The sequence below is a fragment of the Leuciscus leuciscus genome (genome assembly GCF_965113295.1).
Source record: "Leuciscus leuciscus genome assembly, chromosome: 11".
Classification (NCBI taxonomy): domain Eukaryota; kingdom Metazoa; phylum Chordata; class Actinopteri; order Cypriniformes; family Leuciscidae; genus Leuciscus; species Leuciscus leuciscus.
The window spans coordinates 20,169,783-20,189,808 of NC_138735.1; the positions used below are offsets into that span (position 1 = coordinate 20,169,783).

General features: G+C 36.7%; 2 protein-coding genes across 3 annotated transcripts; one reads left to right on the forward strand and one right to left on the reverse strand.

The window, feature by feature from the left end:
• The first annotated feature begins 528 nt into the window (after window positions 1–528).
• ccdc191 (coiled-coil domain containing 191) lies at window positions 529–12,165 on the forward strand. Its single transcript, XM_082184213.1, has 16 exons — window positions 529–734; window positions 1,174–1,212; window positions 2,175–2,304; window positions 2,403–2,561; window positions 2,929–3,328; window positions 4,047–4,191; window positions 4,453–4,643; window positions 4,841–5,084; window positions 5,156–5,583; window positions 6,132–6,223; window positions 7,410–7,492; window positions 7,567–7,668; window positions 8,159–8,302; window positions 8,880–9,032; window positions 10,013–10,167; window positions 10,281–12,165. Exons 1-16 carry the CDS (start codon window positions 669–671, stop codon window positions 10,450–10,452), a joined length of 2,703 nt encoding a protein of 900 aa, XP_082040339.1. The 5' UTR covers window positions 529–668; the 3' UTR covers window positions 10,453–12,165.
• On the reverse strand, window positions 12,064–19,899 carry zdhhc23b (zDHHC palmitoyltransferase 23b). Of its 2 annotated transcripts, none has more exons than XM_082184223.1 (5): window positions 19,228–19,899; window positions 18,477–18,654; window positions 16,107–16,799; window positions 14,546–14,704; window positions 12,064–13,303 (listed from the first exon to the last, which is right to left on the reverse strand). In XM_082184223.1, the coding sequence occupies exons 2-5, from the start codon at window positions 18,611–18,613 to the stop codon at window positions 13,030–13,032; spliced, it is 1,263 nt and encodes a 420-aa protein (XP_082040349.1). In that variant the 5' UTR covers window positions 18,614–18,654; window positions 19,228–19,899; the 3' UTR covers window positions 12,064–13,029. The 2 variants fall into 2 exon arrangements, with proteins under 2 accessions (XP_082040349.1, XP_082040348.1); XM_082184222.1 differs by having other exon boundaries at window positions 14,546–14,713.
• Window positions 19,900–20,026: the final 127 nt, after the last annotated feature.

Below are 20,026 nucleotides of genomic sequence, written 5' to 3' on the forward strand. Positions count from 1 at the left end.
TTTGAAAGCAAACGTTAACTGAATGAAATTAAATTAAATTAAATTAAATTAGCTACAGTGTTTCAACGTTTCATTTAACTTGATGTAGCCTACTAAAATAAATAAAACTGAAATAAAATTAATAAAAACTATATATAGACATATTAAAAAATGACAAAAAACATGTAACAAAATTACTACGGAAAATATAAAATACAAAATAATTCAAAATGTAAACTATTATTGTGGACTTATAAGCAGCTTTATTTACTGATATGTTATTTTTTATAAAGGATAACATTTTACTTGTCATATATAAAGATGAAGATGAACATGTTTAAACGCTATTTATCTGGCCGTGGTTGCTTAGTTGGGTCTGATAACAGGCGTAACAACTGTCTCCATGGTTTCAAAGTAGACGCTTCAGTCCTCATCAGCTCTTGTTGGGATAAGTAGTTCTTTTTAGGTACCAACCGTACCAACTCATTCTACGTCACTTTGCGCAAACTACAAATCCCACAATTCCTTTGCTGTGTGAAAAGTTTCTCACTGAAGTACATGAATGTTTTGATGAAGCTACATTTTGTATAACCCATACTGTAAATTGCTGCTATATATATTTTGCAAACATGTTATAAAATATATTATATTATCTTACAATCCAAACGCATGCCCATGTACAAAAGACCATGGCTCTCAGACCGGATATTTTTCGTTGGAAAACAACAAAGACTAAAACACCAAGCAGTAATAAGGCGAGTAAAACCTGCTTCCTCTTTGCTCACACAGTTCTTCACATTTAGCTTCTTAGTGGTGTTTCCCTTTTTACAATATTCAGCCAGAGGTATTAATCAAAATAAATGTCACACTCGGGTTATCTTTGGTCATGCACATTGGTTATTAGTAATGAAGGAATGTATTTTAAGCTCAGCAGAAGGATTTAGCTCAAATGTGCAATGCAAACCCATTTAGGTCTATCCGCAATAGAGCCAGTTTAAGGTGAGACGGCATATTATTAGTCAGGGATTAGATGTGTGAGGTCAGTGTGACAAAATATTCAATTTATGTCAACTTAAGGCATCAACATGGCTGGACACCTCTTGATTCAATGATCAGCTTATGATCAATTTTGATGACTCAGTCTATTTTGAATTGAAACAATGGTCATTGCTGAATCCATATTTTATATTGCAGGTGCAGCTGGATGAGAATGACATAAAACAGTGGGTTAAGGTATATTTCAATCATTTAAATACATGTAATGCAGAAAATTTATGTGTATGCCATCCCTTGTGAAAAACTATTTTTCTTGATTATATTGAATGTGTACTTGCATATAATATAATATTAATGAAAATCACATCAAGGGATAGTTCACCCAAAAATAAAAATTCTGTCCATTTTCTCACCCTCATGTTGTTCCAAACCTGTATGAGTTTCTTTCTTCTGCTGAACACAAAAGAAGATATTTTGCAGAATGTCGGTAACCAAATAGTTCATGGGCCCCATTGACTTTCATAGTATGAAAAAAACAACAACAAAAAAACACTATGAAAGTCAATGGCTACCGTCATCTGTTTGGTTACCGACATTCTTCATAATAGCCTATATTCTTTTGTGTTCAACAGAAGAAAGAAACACATACAGGTTTGGAACAACTTAAAGGGTGAGTAAATTAATGCAGAACTATCCCTTTAAGTGTACTTAAATATGATGCACTTTCATGGCTATATTTCTTAACGTACCCAAGTACACTTTAAAAAAGTGTTTCAATTGCAATTAACATTCCGAAAGTGTCCGAAAGCATCACATTCAGTTTGCTCTTAAGTATATTATTTTAAAGTAGGCATGAAACGTAAGTTGCAATAGTTATTTCTTCCCTATTGTGATGTATATCTGAGTGAAATGGCTTCTCGAACTAGAAAAAAATGTAGGGCTGGACTAGATTTTGTAAATTGGGAATTGATTGGATCATTGTCATTTGCTATTGTTGTGATTTCATGATGACATGCCAGTATACACATCATCAGAGAAGAGATGTCTCTGCAATATTATCTTAACTTATAGTATATCATTTCTGTAATAAGTACTCTTTTTTTAAAGTATGCTAAAGTGTACTTCTTTTTCACAAGAGAGTCTGTGTTTATGTATATATATTGTAATTAAAACTTTTGTTGTATTCTCATTCTCCTCAGAGGGTGGAGATGGCTTCAGAGTTCGCTGTAGCTGAGGTGTTTTCCATGAAGAAACCACGTGGTGGTAAAAACAGTATGGCGCTGCAGAGCGTAGAACAGCTACAGGATCATGATGATGCATACAGTGAAGGTAGTCTTTAACTTATTCATAATATTCAGCACTACACACATATTCATATTTTTAAAATCAGAATCATACTGACGTGTCCTCATTCTTGTATTCCACAGCTCAGTCTATTCTAAGTGAATGGATGAACCAGAAGTTACGTCTGGAGTTTGAAATGGATGATGACGAGGAGGAAGAGGAGATGAGTTCCAGTAAAAAGGATGATTCAGAATCCAAACAACTTGTTAAGACTTCACAGCCTAGTTATAATAACTTTGATGGTACAAATGAACGAATTATCTGCCTTGTTTTCCTTGAAGTTTACCTTAAAGATCCTATGAAATCTAAACCAATGTTATTTTAGTATTATTTATTTACTATTAGTGTATTTATATTAAAAAAATTAAATTGGCTTTTTTTTTGTTTTTTTTTGTTAGGTCCTATATAATTTTTTACATTTATATATAGCTTTAGTTTATTTTTATTAAATTTTTATTATTCTAATTTTGTTTACTTTTTTTGAGTTTAAGTTTTTCATCTAATATTTGTATTTTATTTTATTTCAGCTTTATTTCAATTACAGAAAACTGTTTTTTCATAGTTATTAATAATTTAATACTAAACTGGAATTTCTCTTTTGTTTTTTAGACATGTACTTTCACCTAGCGCAGGAAGAGGACAACTCTGTAGTGCACAATTTCCTCCAGGACCTGATGGACACAGAGGTGTTGGACTTTGGAATAATGGAGAACCTCAGAGACTCTGACCTGAGTAAGAAGAAATGGAGGAACCCTAGCATCACTATGGAGGTGCGTCACAAGCAGGTAAAGGAGAGCCGCATGCGCCGAGATGCAGAGCGTGACAAACTGCGTAAAGAGAAGGAAGTGCTAAGGGAGGCGCGAGAGGAAGCCTGGCAACTGGAACAAGAGAAGCAGAGAAAGAAGAGACAGCAGGCTCGCAGACAGGAAGAACTGATACAGCAGGAGATGATTCGCTTGCGCAGAGAGATGGAGGAGAAGAAGAGTGTGGAGCAGCTTGCACGAAACATGTACAATAATCACAAATGTATTTGGACACCCTAGTAACCACCATTAAAAATGTATGAATGTCAACATATCAAACAAAGTGGCATCTGCAAAAAAATCTGAACCCTTTCTCAGCTAACTTCACTTCTCATCTTTACTGCTCACACGGTTATTTTTTGTGGTTGTATGAAGTCAGTTCCCCTTAAGTTTATACCAGGGTCTGATCAAAGGACCATGGGGCTTTAGGGCACAAATGTCCCACTATATCCACTGCAGTTGTTCTATAATATATGCATGATTATTTAATTATTTAATGATTATTTTCCTCAATTGAGGTTTTAGGACAAGACCGGTGGTGATCTGGAAGGATCTGGTAGTACATTTAAGGAGAATAAATATCTATATTTCTCACTGCCTTGGAATCTGACGCTAACCAGAAAGAGTCTAAATACATTTGTTTTAATTTTTAATGCAGTATTATAGTTTAAACCCTAAGAAATTTTTTTTTTATTTGATATACTTTTGATGTTTTATCTTGAAGAGTGTGCTTGTCCTTTTTTTAAATAAATGTCACTTGGTTTGATACTTTCTTGTTTAATGAAATGACATGAATACATTTTTAAGTGTGTTTTAAGTGTCCAGATATTTTTTGGGGCCACTGTATATAATCTTCCATTTGAAAATGCCATTTAAATTTTTGAAGAGATGATTGCATGACATTTTTATTTCAATCTTACACAGGGAGAGGGAAAAGCTTCAGAAACAAAGGGTCACTGAGTGCTCTGTCATTTCAAAATGTCATAATTCCGCACAGAAGAAACAGAACAAAGACCTTCAACTTAAGCTGAAGAACCTGGAAGCCAAAGTTCACCTTCTCAATTTGCAGGTTAGAAGATATTACAGTTCAATTATATTGTATGCAATGAATACTTATGTTTTTTGGGTAGTACTTTATTTTACAGCCCTATTCCACATGGACATACTATGTACTTATTATAGTGATTATAATAACAGGGTAATAACTAGGTACTAACCCTGAACTTAACCCATGTAGTTACCTTTTATTGCCCACTACTTTCTAAGTACACTGTAAGTGCAAGTACTGGACTGTAAAATACAATTTTTTGACTGGTTGCATATGTTTTAGTGCATGCACAGGCATTTTACGGCATGGTACTCTGTGATAATGGAGAGGAGGGTGCGTATGGGCAAGGCAGCGGCGCTGTGTGATTGGAGGAGGCAGCTGAGGGCATGGCGGGCATGGCGGGCTCTTGTTTGGGCCAGAAGAGAAGAAAAAGAGGCTGAAAGGACTGAAGAAGAGCTGAGACAGGAGCACAGGCAGGAGAACTCAGTTTATAAAAGCCTGTCATATAGGGCTTGATAAACATTTGGAAGAAAAGCGATGGCTCTTTAACTAAATTATTAGACTAAAAGAGCATATTAATTGCTTAATTAAAGGTTGATTAAAAGCTTTCATTCATCTTGGCAACCTTGGCAGTCAGACTGGTTTTAAGTCATATCTGTCATTCCCACAGGCGCTGTCAGCAGGCGGTGGAGAGTGACCGCAGGAGGCTTTTGAGGCGCTGCCTCAGTGATTGGCTTGTGTGGTGTCGGGCAGAATGTCATCGCAAGGAGCTTCTCCGTCAACAAGAAGAAACCCGATGTAAAATGGCTGCCTTGATCAATGCGGCTGCTTCTGGGAAACTAGGAGCGGAAAAATCTCCACCAATTACCAACCCACCTGAAACACTCAGTCTTACAGAACACATCAGTCATCAGGTAAGGACATATACTGACATTTTTTTTATTCTGATGAAAGTGTTCCACAAACTCTCTTCATCCCACCACAGGAAGTGCCAGCAGCTCCAGAAAGCAGTTCACCCACTGCACAAGCCATTAAAAGCACTGGGCGTTCAGAGGCCCCTCCCACCCAAGCATGGCAGGTAACGCGACGTCATGCCGCTCTCTCATCGGCTGAGCAGCGACGGGCTCTTCAGAGGCAACAGCAGAAGACCACCCGGAGTGGAAGCGCAGAGCTCAGCGGTGGACAGATCAAACACGGCCATGTGGCCCTGCAGCAAACCGTAGCAGAGCAGATGCGCCTTCTGAAAGAGCAACAGGAGCATATTCTGCATCTGCAAGAGAGACAGAACATTCTGGAACTGAGACACGAGGCAGAGAAATCGGCACTGTTAGCAACAGGTCCTCCTGAAGCTATAAGCACATGCTGTCCACCTAAACCCAACACAAATACTGCAAGAAGTACAGAAAAACCAAGGTACCCTCATATGTGTGTGGCATATTCCCAAAATCAAAAGAATTGTTTGTTTGTTTTTTGCATAAAGGCAATCCAGCGCTGGAAAGCTTCTCCGATATTAAAGGTGCAATAGGTGATTCTCTACAGAAACATTTGTTGTTATGCTGGTTGAAAGTCTCTTCATATCCTAATAGCAATCACTGTTTTAAGCAGTCTAAATGTATTATGATTGGCTTCACGTGTGTTTTGGTGCTCAGTCTGATTCACTTTTCAATAGCGTTTTTAAAAAACCTGCACCTTTAAAATAGGCTTGATTTTATTTATTTTTTGTGAGATTATTATTTGCATGGAGAGGACAGAATAAATATACTGTAAGAAATCCACCTTAGACACCAGAGTGGATCAGAATGTAATATTTGCTTATTTCAAATGCTTAATGTAATCCCTCTAGATTTTACCAAAGGGTCACTTCCCACTGCTGTTCTATCCGTGTATGTGTGTGTGTGTGGGAGACAGAATGTTTGTTAGTCACAATTTCACAAAGATATTCATGCTCCTTACAATCTCAGAACAAAGAGTGCCTCAAGAGAAAACGCCAGCAGCCACACCGACCAAAAATCATCTCTGCGTCATTCAGCGCTTCCCCATCCTACAGTACAAGGTCAGTCGTACACACACACAATCAAGCAGTTAGAAAAACTGTCACTATGATGGTTCCAAGCATGGAATATTAATTTCATGGCCATGCCCTAGATTTAAACACTCTGATGCTGAATGCATTGAATACAGATGCACATAATCGCTATACACTCATAATCCACTTTGCAAGCCTAGAACAATACCAAAACCGCACAATACCTTTTCCATGTGCTAAACCTCAAATTTCATTGTTTTTGAACGCAAAGTCATATTTGTTCGTTAATCAGGGTTGTTTGAGAATCTGAGTGGGTTGGCGCACACGTCTGTGTGTCTCAGCGGGAGGTTGTCAACAGCCCCCACAACTCAACATTCTGCTGAGTAAAAGCCCCTACCGACATCCAACATTTATGAGATTATTTATCAATCTGTGAGGCTGACTGTCGTGGCCTTGGCACAACAAGATGACCAATGAGATTTTTCTCATACTGAAAAACTGACAAGTTATTGTCCTGCTCAGGGGTGCGTTTCCCAAAAGTATCGTTAGACAAACATGGTCGCAAGTTCCATTGACCTCTGCTGGTAACAACGAAACTTGCGACCATTGCTTTTGGGAAATGCACACCAGATCTGATCCAAAATGTTCCTCGGCAAATGCAAGGCCTTATATTCCAACCCCAGACTTTTGTACATGGTAATTGTGTTACCAAATGTTTTTCTACCTCCTATACTTAAATTAATTTAAAAAAATTTTTTTATAAATGACAAAAAATGTATAAGAGAAGCCCATTTTTTTCATTGAGTATAATTTTTTTAATTCAACTTTGTAAGTTTGTCATTCTGGTGAACTTCACATTGGTGAGCTTGTATATTCAAAACGGATATACTCTGTGTATACAGAGGGGGGTAATTTCCCCCCCATATTTTATATATCTGGAACATTTTTGTCAATTTTGTTGGCATTTTTGCTTCAAGCCCTGGTTAATTTCTGATTCTGGTTGCAATACGACTTGAGACACTAGAAATGAAAGTGAGATTTTGAGCAAAGTTGGTTGGTGTGACATGGAATACAAATGCAAGCAACACAAACAAACTTGTACCAAAGAACCATAAGATCAGAGGAACATACTTCAGAACTTCACAGTGACCCTTTAATCTCGCCCTTAACTGATGTCTCTGTCTCTCACCTTCCTTTCTTACGTTTCTTTCAGCCATGGAGGAACGAGCGCGCCAGCGCACCGAGCGCAGGAGAGAGATTGAGGAGCAGAGGAGACAGAAGGAGGAGGAGAAACTGGTAAGACTTGCTTCTCTTGAAGGATGGAAATAAGTGTATGTGATGACACAAACCTCTCCTTTTTTGTTCTTTAGGCTCAAATGAAGGCAGCTGAGGAGGAAAGGCTCAGAGCTGAGGAAGAAGAGAAACAAAAGGAGGTAGAGAGGAAGAAGGAAGAGAAAAGGCAGCAGAGGAAGGTCTGTGGCGCAACACATTATCATGGATTTATAGGCTTTACATAATTAGATTATGTTATTATTAATGGCGATTATTTAAATGGAGGCTCCTCTGCATGTGTTCCGTACATGAGGGATATCTCAAATCTTGCAGCTTGTTAAGGAGAGGTGCGTTTTCACTTTTCTACAGGTAAATAACTGTAATTCAGCTCGTTCAGGTGATTTTCAGCGTTTCGGGATGATGGAATTAGTGAAAAATGTCCCAAGCCTCATCTAGGGGCCAGAATGCCAGTGTGCAACCAACCGGAACGCCCTAGCAACTGTTTAGAGTATGCTAAAAACCATTCAGAATAACTTAGCCACATTCAACATAGCCAACGAGTTTTGCATAAGCAAGCGCATCCAGAAAATCTAAACAAAAATGTATATCTAATTTATTCATCATGTTTATGCACACAGCTTTTTAGTTTATAAGTTTTAAGGAACTGTGTTTGTGTTTATGTGAACTTAGAAAGAGCTTGAGAAGCAGAAGAGAGCAGAATGGGAACAGGAACTGTCAAAGCGGGCGGCCCAGCACTACCTCAGAACCCTGTTACTGCACCGAGGCCTGGCACCATGGAAACTCCTGCTGGAGCAAAGCCATGTCAACACACAGGTCAGTGCTGCTGCAGACACACACACACACACACATTCATGCCCTACAGTAACAATGCAGGCCATTCGTCTGCTTTCCAGACAGATACTCACACACTCAATTATTCATCCAAAGAGTTATGGCCGCTCACACACAGACGAGAAGACCAGCTGTTGCATTGCATTAACTCTTGGCCCATTCCCCAAATTTTAATGATGTTTACAGTATACTGTTGCGTTTCCACCTGGCTAACCACCTGTTTTCAAAATAAATGAACAGAGCGGATATCTGAGATGCAGGATGGAGCGACTGAGGGGGAGAGATTGACGAGGAAAGACAGACAGAGAGAAACAGATGACCGAATGGCTTTGAATTCAGAATTTGCATTGTTGTTTAGATATTGATTCACATCCATGAGAGCAGAAACCTCAAGGTCCAATTAGTTGCATGTGCCTCTATCTTTACAGTTCTCACAGGAAGTCAGCAGGGAAAGTTTGCGATCCATATAAACCATGGGAGTGCATGAGATGATAATACTGTTAATTAAAGCTGACAGTTATTTATGTTGGGGTGCTTTTGGCTTTTCGGTCTCCTCCAGAGAGCGTTGGATCATTACTCTCTGGCTCTGCAGAGAAGCTGCTTCTGCTCTTGGCGGCAGTGTGTGGATGAAGCCCACGCAGAGAGAGAGGCCAGTGCCAACCAGCTATATCACAGGATCCTGCTTCAGAGGGCCGTGTGGAGCTGGAAAAGGGTGAAACACACACGCATTACCTGTCAATGATTAGAAAAGATTCAGATTTTAAGACAGCCTAATTTGGGATAGCCACAAGGTGTATATATATTATATTATAAATAAATAATTTTGTTAATTTATAATAAATATGTATTATTTATCCATTATTGTGATATTAATATTGTTATTTTTAAAGTCTTATCGATTTATTATAAATTTATAAATAATTCATAAATGTATTCATTCATTCTTTTAATATTAATATTTTTTATAGACATAAATAAGTGTATTTTTTATAATAAATAAAAAAAATTCAGGCATATTATAATAAAATTTGGTACAGCCAGTGTCTTATCGTCTTATAACTTTATTAAAATTTTATTTTATTCATAATAAATTAAATACATATTTATTGTTCATTCATTTTTATATTATTTTAATATTTATATTTATTTGTTATTTTAAAAAGTCTTAAAAAGACAGGCATTTATTTATAGGCATATAAATAATTGTATTGTTTATAATAAATTCAATTAAAAATGTGAGACTTAATTATTTTTATAATAGCCAAAAAGTGTATTATCAACTTGTTATAAATATATTTATAATAAATTAAATAAATATTTATTTATAAATTTTAATACGAATATTTGTTTGTTTGTTGTTAATATATATGAAACTAAATATATATATCTTTATAGATTTATATTGTATTATTTGTAATAAAGGAAATTAAAATTAATATTAATGAAATTAATACATAAAAAAATCTAATGTACTATATTTATTATCTTTACATTTTCTGAAGAAATTATCACCAGAACTCACCAACAGGGGAGCCATGTGGTCACTAATGTTTTCTGGGTGGTTTTGGCCCAAGCCAAAAGAGCTCATTGCATATTTATGTGCCTAAGTTTAATATTTAGGGTTAGTAATATTAATAAACCCCTACCCTTAAGTATGAGCAATTCTCTGCCTTTGATTTCAATACTTACCAGTTAAAAGATCTGCGCTGTATACTGGAAGCACGAGCCGAGCGGTTCCACAGGATACACACCCAGAGGAAGGCGTTCACGGCACTGCTAGATCACGCTACAGAAGGGCGAATAACAGCCTGGGACAACGAGCAGCGGGCAGAGGAGCACAACAGCAGGTCTTTACCTCGTATTAGTGTGAATGTGACCGTTTACTGCACCATAAGGCCAAATCTAAAGATGAACGTGTAGTTATAAAAGAATTTAACTTTGACTTCTCTGGGCTTTGTAGGAGAGCTGTCAAGAAGTGTTTTGCTAGCTGGAGAAGTCTTCCTGTTGTCTTGCGAGAGGAGAAAGAAAGAGAGGAACGCAGAGATCAACTCAGACGTAAAGTCTCTGAGATTTTGCCTGACTTCCACGCCTCCCCTATTAACTCCCTGTGGCGTTCCGTAAATCCTCTTTAACCAGCACACAGGCTGCAACTACCAAGCTTTACATCACATCATTAAATGACATTGACAACATCTGCAGCTTGATGAGCCACCATGTTTAATCTTTTCACGCTCGTTTATTTTTCCATGGTACAGTTTAATTGAACAACTTTTAGAATGAAATGCATTACATTATAAAACCGTCTCACATGAGACAAATAAACATCCGGATTTTAAACGGCTTCTTTATCTGCTTCTGTGCTTAAAAGGCATTTAATGGAAGGAAACCAACTTTGATTCAAAAACACTGAAATGTAGCAGGATGGTAAACAGCATAGATGTATCCTCTATTGAAGCACATGAAAAGAAAACGCACACACACACAGAGAGAGAGAGAGAGAGAGAGAGAGAGGATGCAGTACAGCCTGGTCATAACTGCATCGGGGAGTTTCAGTATGGCAGTGAATGCTCTCAAAGATAAAGCTTGAAAAGCTCTATACGCATTAAGAAAAAAAATCCCAAAAATTGAATTACCAATTCCAATCTGGTGAAAAATCTTTGATAGTGTAATTCAGCCCATTGCACTGTATGGAAGTGAGGTTTGGGGTCCACTCAGTGATCAGAGCTACACTAGATGGGACAGACATCCAACAGAAGCCCTAAACACAGAATTCTGCAAAATTATTCTAAAACTACAAAGGAAAACACCCAATAATGCATGTAGGGCAGAATTAGGCCGATTCCCATTGATTGTTAATATGCAAAAAAGATCAAGTCCCACAGAATTGCTACATTTTAAAGCACTTAAAACCCAAGATCTGAACACCGAAAAAAGTCCCCTCAGTCAGCTGGTTCTGAGACTTACTAACCTGACTAACTCTACTAACACTAACCAGTCTCAGACCAGCTCTGCTTCTCACAAACATCAAAATAAACCAAATGATCAAACAGTCTAAAAATAGATATCTGGAACATTGGGATCAGGAAACTAAAACACAAAGTAAATTACAATTCTATCGAACTCTGAAATCAAATTATGAATTGGAAGAATATCTCCAGAGTGTGAGACACAAAGCAGAGACGGATCCTGAGCAAGTACAGGCTGAGTGAACACAGCCTAGCCATCGAGAAAGAGCTGGTTACCCCGAGAGCAAAGGGTGTGTGTGTTTAACTGTAGGACAGGAGAGATCGAGACAGAGACACACTTCCTCCTTTACACAAATACATTTAAATAAGCGACCTCAATTTAAACAAATTCACAAACTTAAAGAACTTTACAGCCATGACTGAAGTAGAACAGATAAAGATCATACTAGCAGAGGGACAAACAGCAGCACTGGCTGCCAGATACGTGTGTGTGTGTGTGTGTGTGTGTCAGCCTGAGAGAATGTGTGTGTAATGTGTGTGTTTGACCTCAATGCGTTTCCCTACTGTCCACCACAGTGACCCTCAGTAATATGTGTTTGTGTATACATGTTAAAAGACAGTGGTATCAAATCTTCACACATATTTTAATTTGTTACAGTTAATTTGTACAAATAATTTAATTTGTACATTTAAATTTAAGTTATAATATTTTATCATTTTGATGTCTTTATAATTATAATTTCAAGCTTTGGCAATATTGTATTATGTACAGTCATATGAGAGAGAGAGAGAGAGAGAGAGAGAGAGGGAGAAAGAGAGAGAGAGAGAGAGAGAGAGAGAGAGAGAGAGAGAGAGAGAGAGATGAAGCTCAACATAAAAGATTCATACTGAGATGACAGTTTTAAAGCTGTGTGATGTCTGGATATAGATGCATTGTTGCATCACTTCAGAAGTCCCAAAAAGGCACTAAAAAATGTTTGACATTGAATGTGCATTCACATATTGGAGTTGAGAGATCAAATATTAGACAGTACAATCCATAATTGATCCAACTAGCAGTGAATGCAATCCAGAACTGCATATTTGTGGTAACACTTCACAATAAGGTCTCATTTGTTAACATTAGTTAATGCATTAGCTAACATGAACTAGCAATGAGCAATATATATTTCTTTACAGCATTTATTCATCTTTGTTAATAAAAATACATTTGTTTATGTATATTAATGCTAATAGATCTTTTTTTTTTTCTTCTTTTTTTTTTTTTATTGTCAAGTGAATGTTGAAATTAACAATAACAAATGAAACCTTATTGCAAAATTGTAAAAAACTAAATACAAATGCAAGTTTCAAATGGTTCCTTCTGAGTGATATGACTAAAAATAATTTTGGATAAAAAAAAATAAAAAAAAATAAAAGGATTTAAGGAGAACTTCACATAATATCTGTAATGTCAAGTCATGTGTAAACACTATCCACCGCAAATCATCTCCACGCCTGAGTAATGAAGCACTCGATGCTGAATTGCACTAATAGAGATGTATTATACTACAACACTGCCATCTACTGATCCACAACATTCGCCTGACTCTTGATGAGACCTTGAACCACAACGTTTCGAGCCATAAAACTGACTCCGGAATGGATGTTGAAGGCATTAAGTAGCACAACATTATACTTTACTGAGTGATAATTCACTTTAAAGACAGACTTTTCCATCAGCAGACACTGCCAGTTTAATGTCTACACCAGATCTGATGTTTTATGGTTTGACAGCTCTGAAGCCTTGCTCATGGTTATGAATTCAGTCCAGTTACTCCAGAAACCTCGGGAGTAGGCGCCGGTGTCGACGACCAGACCCCAGAGACGCCTGCGACCGGTTTTCTCTCTCACGGCCAGGCGTGCCTCACGTTCGGTCACATTGAAGCTGACGTTGATGAGCTGTAAGATCAGCAGGTGCAGCAAACCTCCCGTCACAAGACTGCTGTACCAGGCACAGGTGAAACACAGAGCAGAACTGACCAACACAAAGACATACACACGGGTTGATTATTATTAATACCTTAAATACTAAAAATGCTGCTATAAATCTTGTTTTTTTTTAATGGAATGTATTATAAATGATTTATCCATGCACAGATTGCACAGCTTTTTTTAAAAGTCATATACCCTCATTATCTTTAATCAAAATAGCTTCCCTTCCCTCTTGCGGTGACATGGCGTGTTTACTGGCGCGAGGGCGGGACAACCTGTCTTTTCTCCATTAATGATAACTTATAAATCTTAAAAAGACAGATTGTTGTGAGCTACGAGGTTGTTAATCAATGGTATTAGCTTCTGTTGAAGCCGTCAGCCCATAATTATATATAATTAGTAGTTTTATATTTCTCCATTGTTTTTAATATGATTATGCTGTTCGCAATGCTTCATGGGATTGTAGTTCTTTCCCTCACTAAAGCCATTAAGTAAACAGTCTTGTCCCTTTGTATTTTTGTCCAACTTTCAAATGTTTTTTTGCTTCAGATCAAAGTTCGTAATGTTGTAATTCAACTCGTTGCTGGTTGGGTTTGGTTCATGGCTTATAGCGCGTTAATTTGGGTAATTTGTTAAAGAAACTTTTAATTTGAGTTGTGTTGTAATTGTTATTGTTAACTATAACTAATCCTAAATTATTACAAATCTTTTTTGTTAATTGAGATACAATATTAAAAAGTAAATGAAAAACTAACTTAAAAAAACTTTGACAAAATTAGAAATGTAGAGTTGGCAAAAAACTAAAATACTAATTCATTAAGTTTAAGTTGAGAAGTACTAGAATTACTAAAACTGAAATAAAATTACAGCTAAATAGAAATGGGGGAAAAAAACTAATAAAAAAGACAAGAACAAAAAATTCCTAAAACTTTAATTAAAATTAAATTAAAAAAAGAAAATATAAAATAAAAGTCAATTCAAAATATATATAAAAAAATAATCTTACGTATAGTATAATTTGGGCATGACTGTGTTTGTGTGAAAAATGGCAGATGATCCCAGATTTTTGTTCTCTTACCCCTCAATGATTCTGCGAAACACTGATATGGTGCATTTGGAGCAGTTTACACAAACAGAAAGGCAACAGAATTCCATTAAATTACTTTCCAGAAAAGAAAATCATCTTTTTTCATGAATAACTAATGAACTGGAAGAAATTGAGGTGGTGAATAGAAAGGCTTAAACAGCAGAAGCATTTGTGTGTGTTTTGTTGTTGAATCCACACCTGTACTGCTTGTAGACGTCAGGACAGTAGAGCAGTGCCGTCATCACACTCTGATGGGGACACACGCTTCGAAGAACCAAACTGATCCCGTACAGCGACGTCAGCAGAAAGAAAACAAGCATCAGAAGGAAACTGGGGTGATTGGCCTGTCCCACACAGCTGTTGATCCTACCACAAAAACAAAATGACCGACAAGACACCGAACTGAGACCTGGAGATTCAGTTACACATATCAGTTACACAGAATAAGAAGAACGCAGAGGGCGAGATCAACTCACTGTCTCCGTTACACATATGTTTACATGAAGAACAAGATATTTCACAGGACACAAAAAACCTGATTGACTCGACAAGGAACACAGAACCATTTTTGAACACTAGAGGGGTAATAGGCAAAACAAGACACACCTGGGAATGATCACAGAACTACAAAAGGACTACGAAAAAGACACAGGACAGCGAACAGGAACAGAACCATGTCAAACGCAAACTAAAAGTCCAATTAACAAAGCACAAGAAACACAAAGCCAGGTAATACATAACAATTTCTCAAAATTCTGGTAATGCTAATTTTGTATTTGATAGGCTTGAAAAATATTGCATGAAAATTTACCTTTTTTTTTTTTGCATTGTGACATTATTTTCATGTGAAATGAAATTTAAATATTTTCAAAAATTCTTATTACATTTAAAATGTCTTATTATAAAACGCTTTATTATAAAAATAATAATAATAATATTTGATGAATTGCAAAAACGTTTAAAATTAAATGTAAAATAAAACGTATATTATATGTACACATTTATAAGGCAGAAGCAAGTTTTATAAATACAAATAAAATTAATTAATTAAATTACAATTTTTTTAATTAAATGAAATTAAATGCACAAATTACTAAATACTTATTTTTCCTTTTTTGTTGTAAAATAAGATATTTTTCATGCTGCAATAATGAGAACTTGGGAAGAAAATGTGTTGAATTTTATGTTTGTGTTTAAAATATTATTTTGACATTATTTTTATTTAATTTGACATGAAAATATTCTCATATTTCTAATTATAAAATTATTATTAATTCAAAAAAAATTATAATTGTAAACAAAAAATACATTTACAAAAAATGTATTTGTAAAATTACGCGTAAAATAAAATGTATATGTACACATACATTACAATCAGCATAAATTAAAGGCAGAAGGCAGTATTATAAGTACAAATTAAATAAATACACACAAATTAAAAAAAAAAATTATTTAAATTTCTAAATACTTTAAATGTAAAAAAGCACTTTAAATAATATCTTATTTTTCCTATTTTTTGGTTGCAAAATTAGATATTTTTCATGCTGCAATAATGAGAACTTGGTAGAAAATGTGCTTAATTTAATTTGTTTAAAATAATTTAATGCAAAAAATAATAATGATGCTAATCACAGGCTTTATTTTCTTTATGCTTAGTTTTGTCTTTAGATTTTTTGCATGAAATATGACCCAAACGTTACCTGCAGATGAAATTTACTCGGATAATAATAACTAAGACCCTCTTGAATAAGGAACCCACCAGACACAGTGGTGGTCCAGACGCAGGATGCAGACTCCACAGATCCTGCAGTGTCCGGCTCTCGGGGGACGCACCACTTTGCATACTGTACACCAGTTCCTCCTCTGAACACTCTCCTGTCCTGTCCCAGACTCATCAGTTTGTTCAGGAGGACCGGCGCGATTGGCTATCACCACCTGGTGCTGTTCTCCGTTTAGATAGGCAGAATCTACATCAGGTGGTGGTTTGTGATAAGTCACTGTACTATGAGTGTCAGATGGACAAGGCCTGACGTAGCCCGGCCCCCTCTTGGTGATTATGAGAGAAATGACCGTGAGAGCAACACCCGCCGTCACAGCGCACAACTGAAGATGATTCACATCACCGTGAGGGACGATTTCGGTGATGAAGAGGTAGAACATGTAGAAGAGGGAGAAGAGGGCAAGGCTGAGGAAAAATAAAGTGCGTCCTTTCTTTCGGTGGGTAAAGTAGTAGTACCAAATGACCATGATGGGCACTGCTGTTAGCACTACAATACCCAGCAGGTAGTGCAAAGCTGCAATGTGCAAAAAAACAGGAAGGAGAATAAGAGGAGGGATCAACGATAGATCAACTTGTCGGGCACCAGATATCCAGGGCACCCGCAGACGATCACTGATCGTGGCAACTACCCGAGACAGAGAGCCTGGATTTTGAGACTCCTTCTTCATCCATCTGGAAAATAAAATATTCGATCATATTCTTCATTTAACACATTTTACTATTTAAAGGGATCGTTCACCCAAAAATGAAAATTCAGTTAATTTTCATCATTTACTCACCCTCTCGTCGTTCCAAACCTGTAAGACTTTCGTTCATCTTCGTAACACAAATGAAGATCTTTTTGATGAAATCTGAGAGATTTATAACCCTCCATTGACAGCTACGCAACTACCACTTTGACGCTTCAAAAAGTTAATAAAGAATCCATATGAATTGAGCGGTTTAGTCCAAATTTTCTGGAGAGACATAATCACTTTATGTCATGAACATAATGAAATTAGGCTTTTAGTCACATATAACAATTATCAACTCACACACAGAAGATCAGGCATTTTCGCTTGATGTGTGAGAACCAATGAGGTTCATTCTCAGTTATACAGCATGTTTGAGCTTCTGCAAGAACCAATGAGGTTCATTCTCGCGTTACGCATCACGTTTAAACTCCTGCAAGAGGTTTGTTCTCGCACGTCAAGCAAGTTCAGTTGAGCTTCTGTTAATGTTCGCTGATCAATGTTGATAGTCTCTTCAGAAAATGTGGGCTAAACCACTCAATTCATATGGATTAGTTTTTACAATCTCTTTATTAACTTTTTGAAGCGTCAAAGTGTCAGTTGCGTAGCTGTCAATGGAGGGACAGGACGCTCTCAGGTTTCATCAAAAATATCTCATTTGTGTACTAAAGATGAACGAAAGTCTTACGGGTTTGGAACGATATGAGGGTGAGTAATTGATAACAGAATTTTCATTTTTGGGAGAACTAACCCTTTAAGGGTTTCACACTTGGCAGGTTTGGTTAGATATAAATGATCTCTGGTGCGATTTCTCTGACAGTGCAGTTCATTTGAATAAGCATTGGTAATTAATGCTTAATAAGCACAAATTATTAATAAGCAATAAGCACAAACAAAACAAGTATACCGAGACACACATTTTCAGGGGTTCCAAGTGAACTTTGGTGAAGTTCAACTGAGATATATTATGCAACATGGACCAAAGACATTCTCAAAAAAACAAAAACAGGACGTGATGTCACAAGAATGAATGTAAAAAAAAGAAGAAAAAAATGACACTTTTGCTAAGTATTCTGATTAATTATTTTGTCATTCTGCTAATCAATGGCGGCGCCCGGGGAAGCTTAATTTTTTTACGAAACATTGGCCCCCTGGTCCCTACAAAGGACAGAGTGCTCGAGAATATCAGATTTTTCTCATAATAAGAGCTACGTGGCCCATTACAGTTTGGTACTACAGAGTCGAAAAACACCATCTCCTTGCAGCAGATCTTTGTTTGTGTGTGCAATGGAGGAATTCCTGCCGCTGTTTTGACACCTTTACACATTTTTTAAGCTGTTTGTTAAGATGCCATCATATAGGCCATACAGTGAGTGCATTAAACCCAGAACACAGCATTGTTTTGGATGTTCGGAAAGTTCTGTCTCAAATATATATCATAATATTTGTCCAATCAGGTTGTAACCATATCCTTATTCCTTTTGTTTAGATCTGATGTTAAAATATTACAGTGTGAACGCTACGCAAACCAGGTATATTTTCTTTTTGATTAAAACAAGAGAACCAAACTACAAGTGTGAACAGACCCCAAGTAGAAATCTATGAATCCCTCGCTCACCTGTCACAAGCCTCATCCAAATCCTCACAGTCACAGCAACATGCTGCCATGTGACTGCGCCCGCCATGGCGATCAATGTACTCACAACAGCACAGAGGATCATCCTGATCTAGTGTTCGACGGGATCTCTTCGTCATGACGTCAACTTAGAAAACATAGGTGAGGGCAGGTATCATTCCTGTGAGGGAACCAAATTTAAAATTTTAGATCTCATGTCTCGATTTATTAGACTTAATTTCCACATGCTTTTATCCAAAGCGATATACGGGTACTGGGTACAATACATACAAGATAGGCCTATTCAATTGATCTCTTCATGCATTCACTAGGGATTGAACCCATGACCTTGTACAACATACATACATACATACATACATACATGCATGCATGCATACACAGACACATACCCACACATACATACATACACACATTCACACACACACCATATAGACTGTAAAAAAAAAGATGCATACATAAAGAAAGAAAGAAAGAAAGAAAGAAAGGTTTGGCAGTACATTTTGAATATATTTTAAATATTAACATTTAATTAACAAATTTGTGTACGCGCAGGTTACGAGACTGGAAAGTTCGTCGGATGTAAAGCGATGGTGTTCTGATAAACGACACACTGGCCGTCTAGAACACGCCGAACAAAAGCACTCACTATAATAAACGAATAGGGACATAACGTTACTAAACGTTGTTACTAAACGAAACAACGCATATGTGGCATGCGTTGTTTCGTACTTACAGCACAAAACAGTCATATTGTAGAAGTAGTTCCTTTCGGAAGTGCTGTCAGTATAAGCGTCAGCTGTTGTCTCATTCTCGGTATCGGAACGTTCTAGTCGGTTTACTGACAAGCCGTTTTAACATTTAATCATTAAAAGAAGCTGCACATGAAACACTAAAGCAGTCCAAATCTACGAAGAGCAACAGGAAGTCGCGTAGCATACACAGCAACCGCGAACAGACAGCACGCGCTGTGTGTGTGTGTCGAATAGACTGCCTTCATCTTCCTGACGTCAGTGCAAACTTTTAATTTCCTCTGATTATAAACGTTACTTAATGAACATATGTTTTAAACAACAAAATATGACTTTACTTTTACCCCACCCCCACTTTTAGTGGACATTGAATTGAAAATACAAATGTTGAAATAGAGAATCGTTCTGTGGGCTATTATCAAGACAATCTTTTGTTAAATGCCTCGCGACAAACACAATGCAACATCTTTTTTAAAAAAAAATTTATTACAAGTTCATTGACAGAATATTTACGTCGCGTGACGTCATAGCGGACATCTGCACATCCGCCGCCTTTTAAAACACCAACAAAGCTAGTTTTCTTTCATTTAATTCAGCACACATGAAATAAAACAAACTATAAAGTTATTTAAAATGTAAATGCACACTTCTTTGGGCATGTTGTCACAGCCTATGGAGTAAGACAGCATCTGTTTAAAGGCACTGTTTTTTGAGATGAAGTCAATGTAATAATGTTGTGATATTTGATGTTACCAACAAGATCATTAAAAAAAAAAAAAAAAA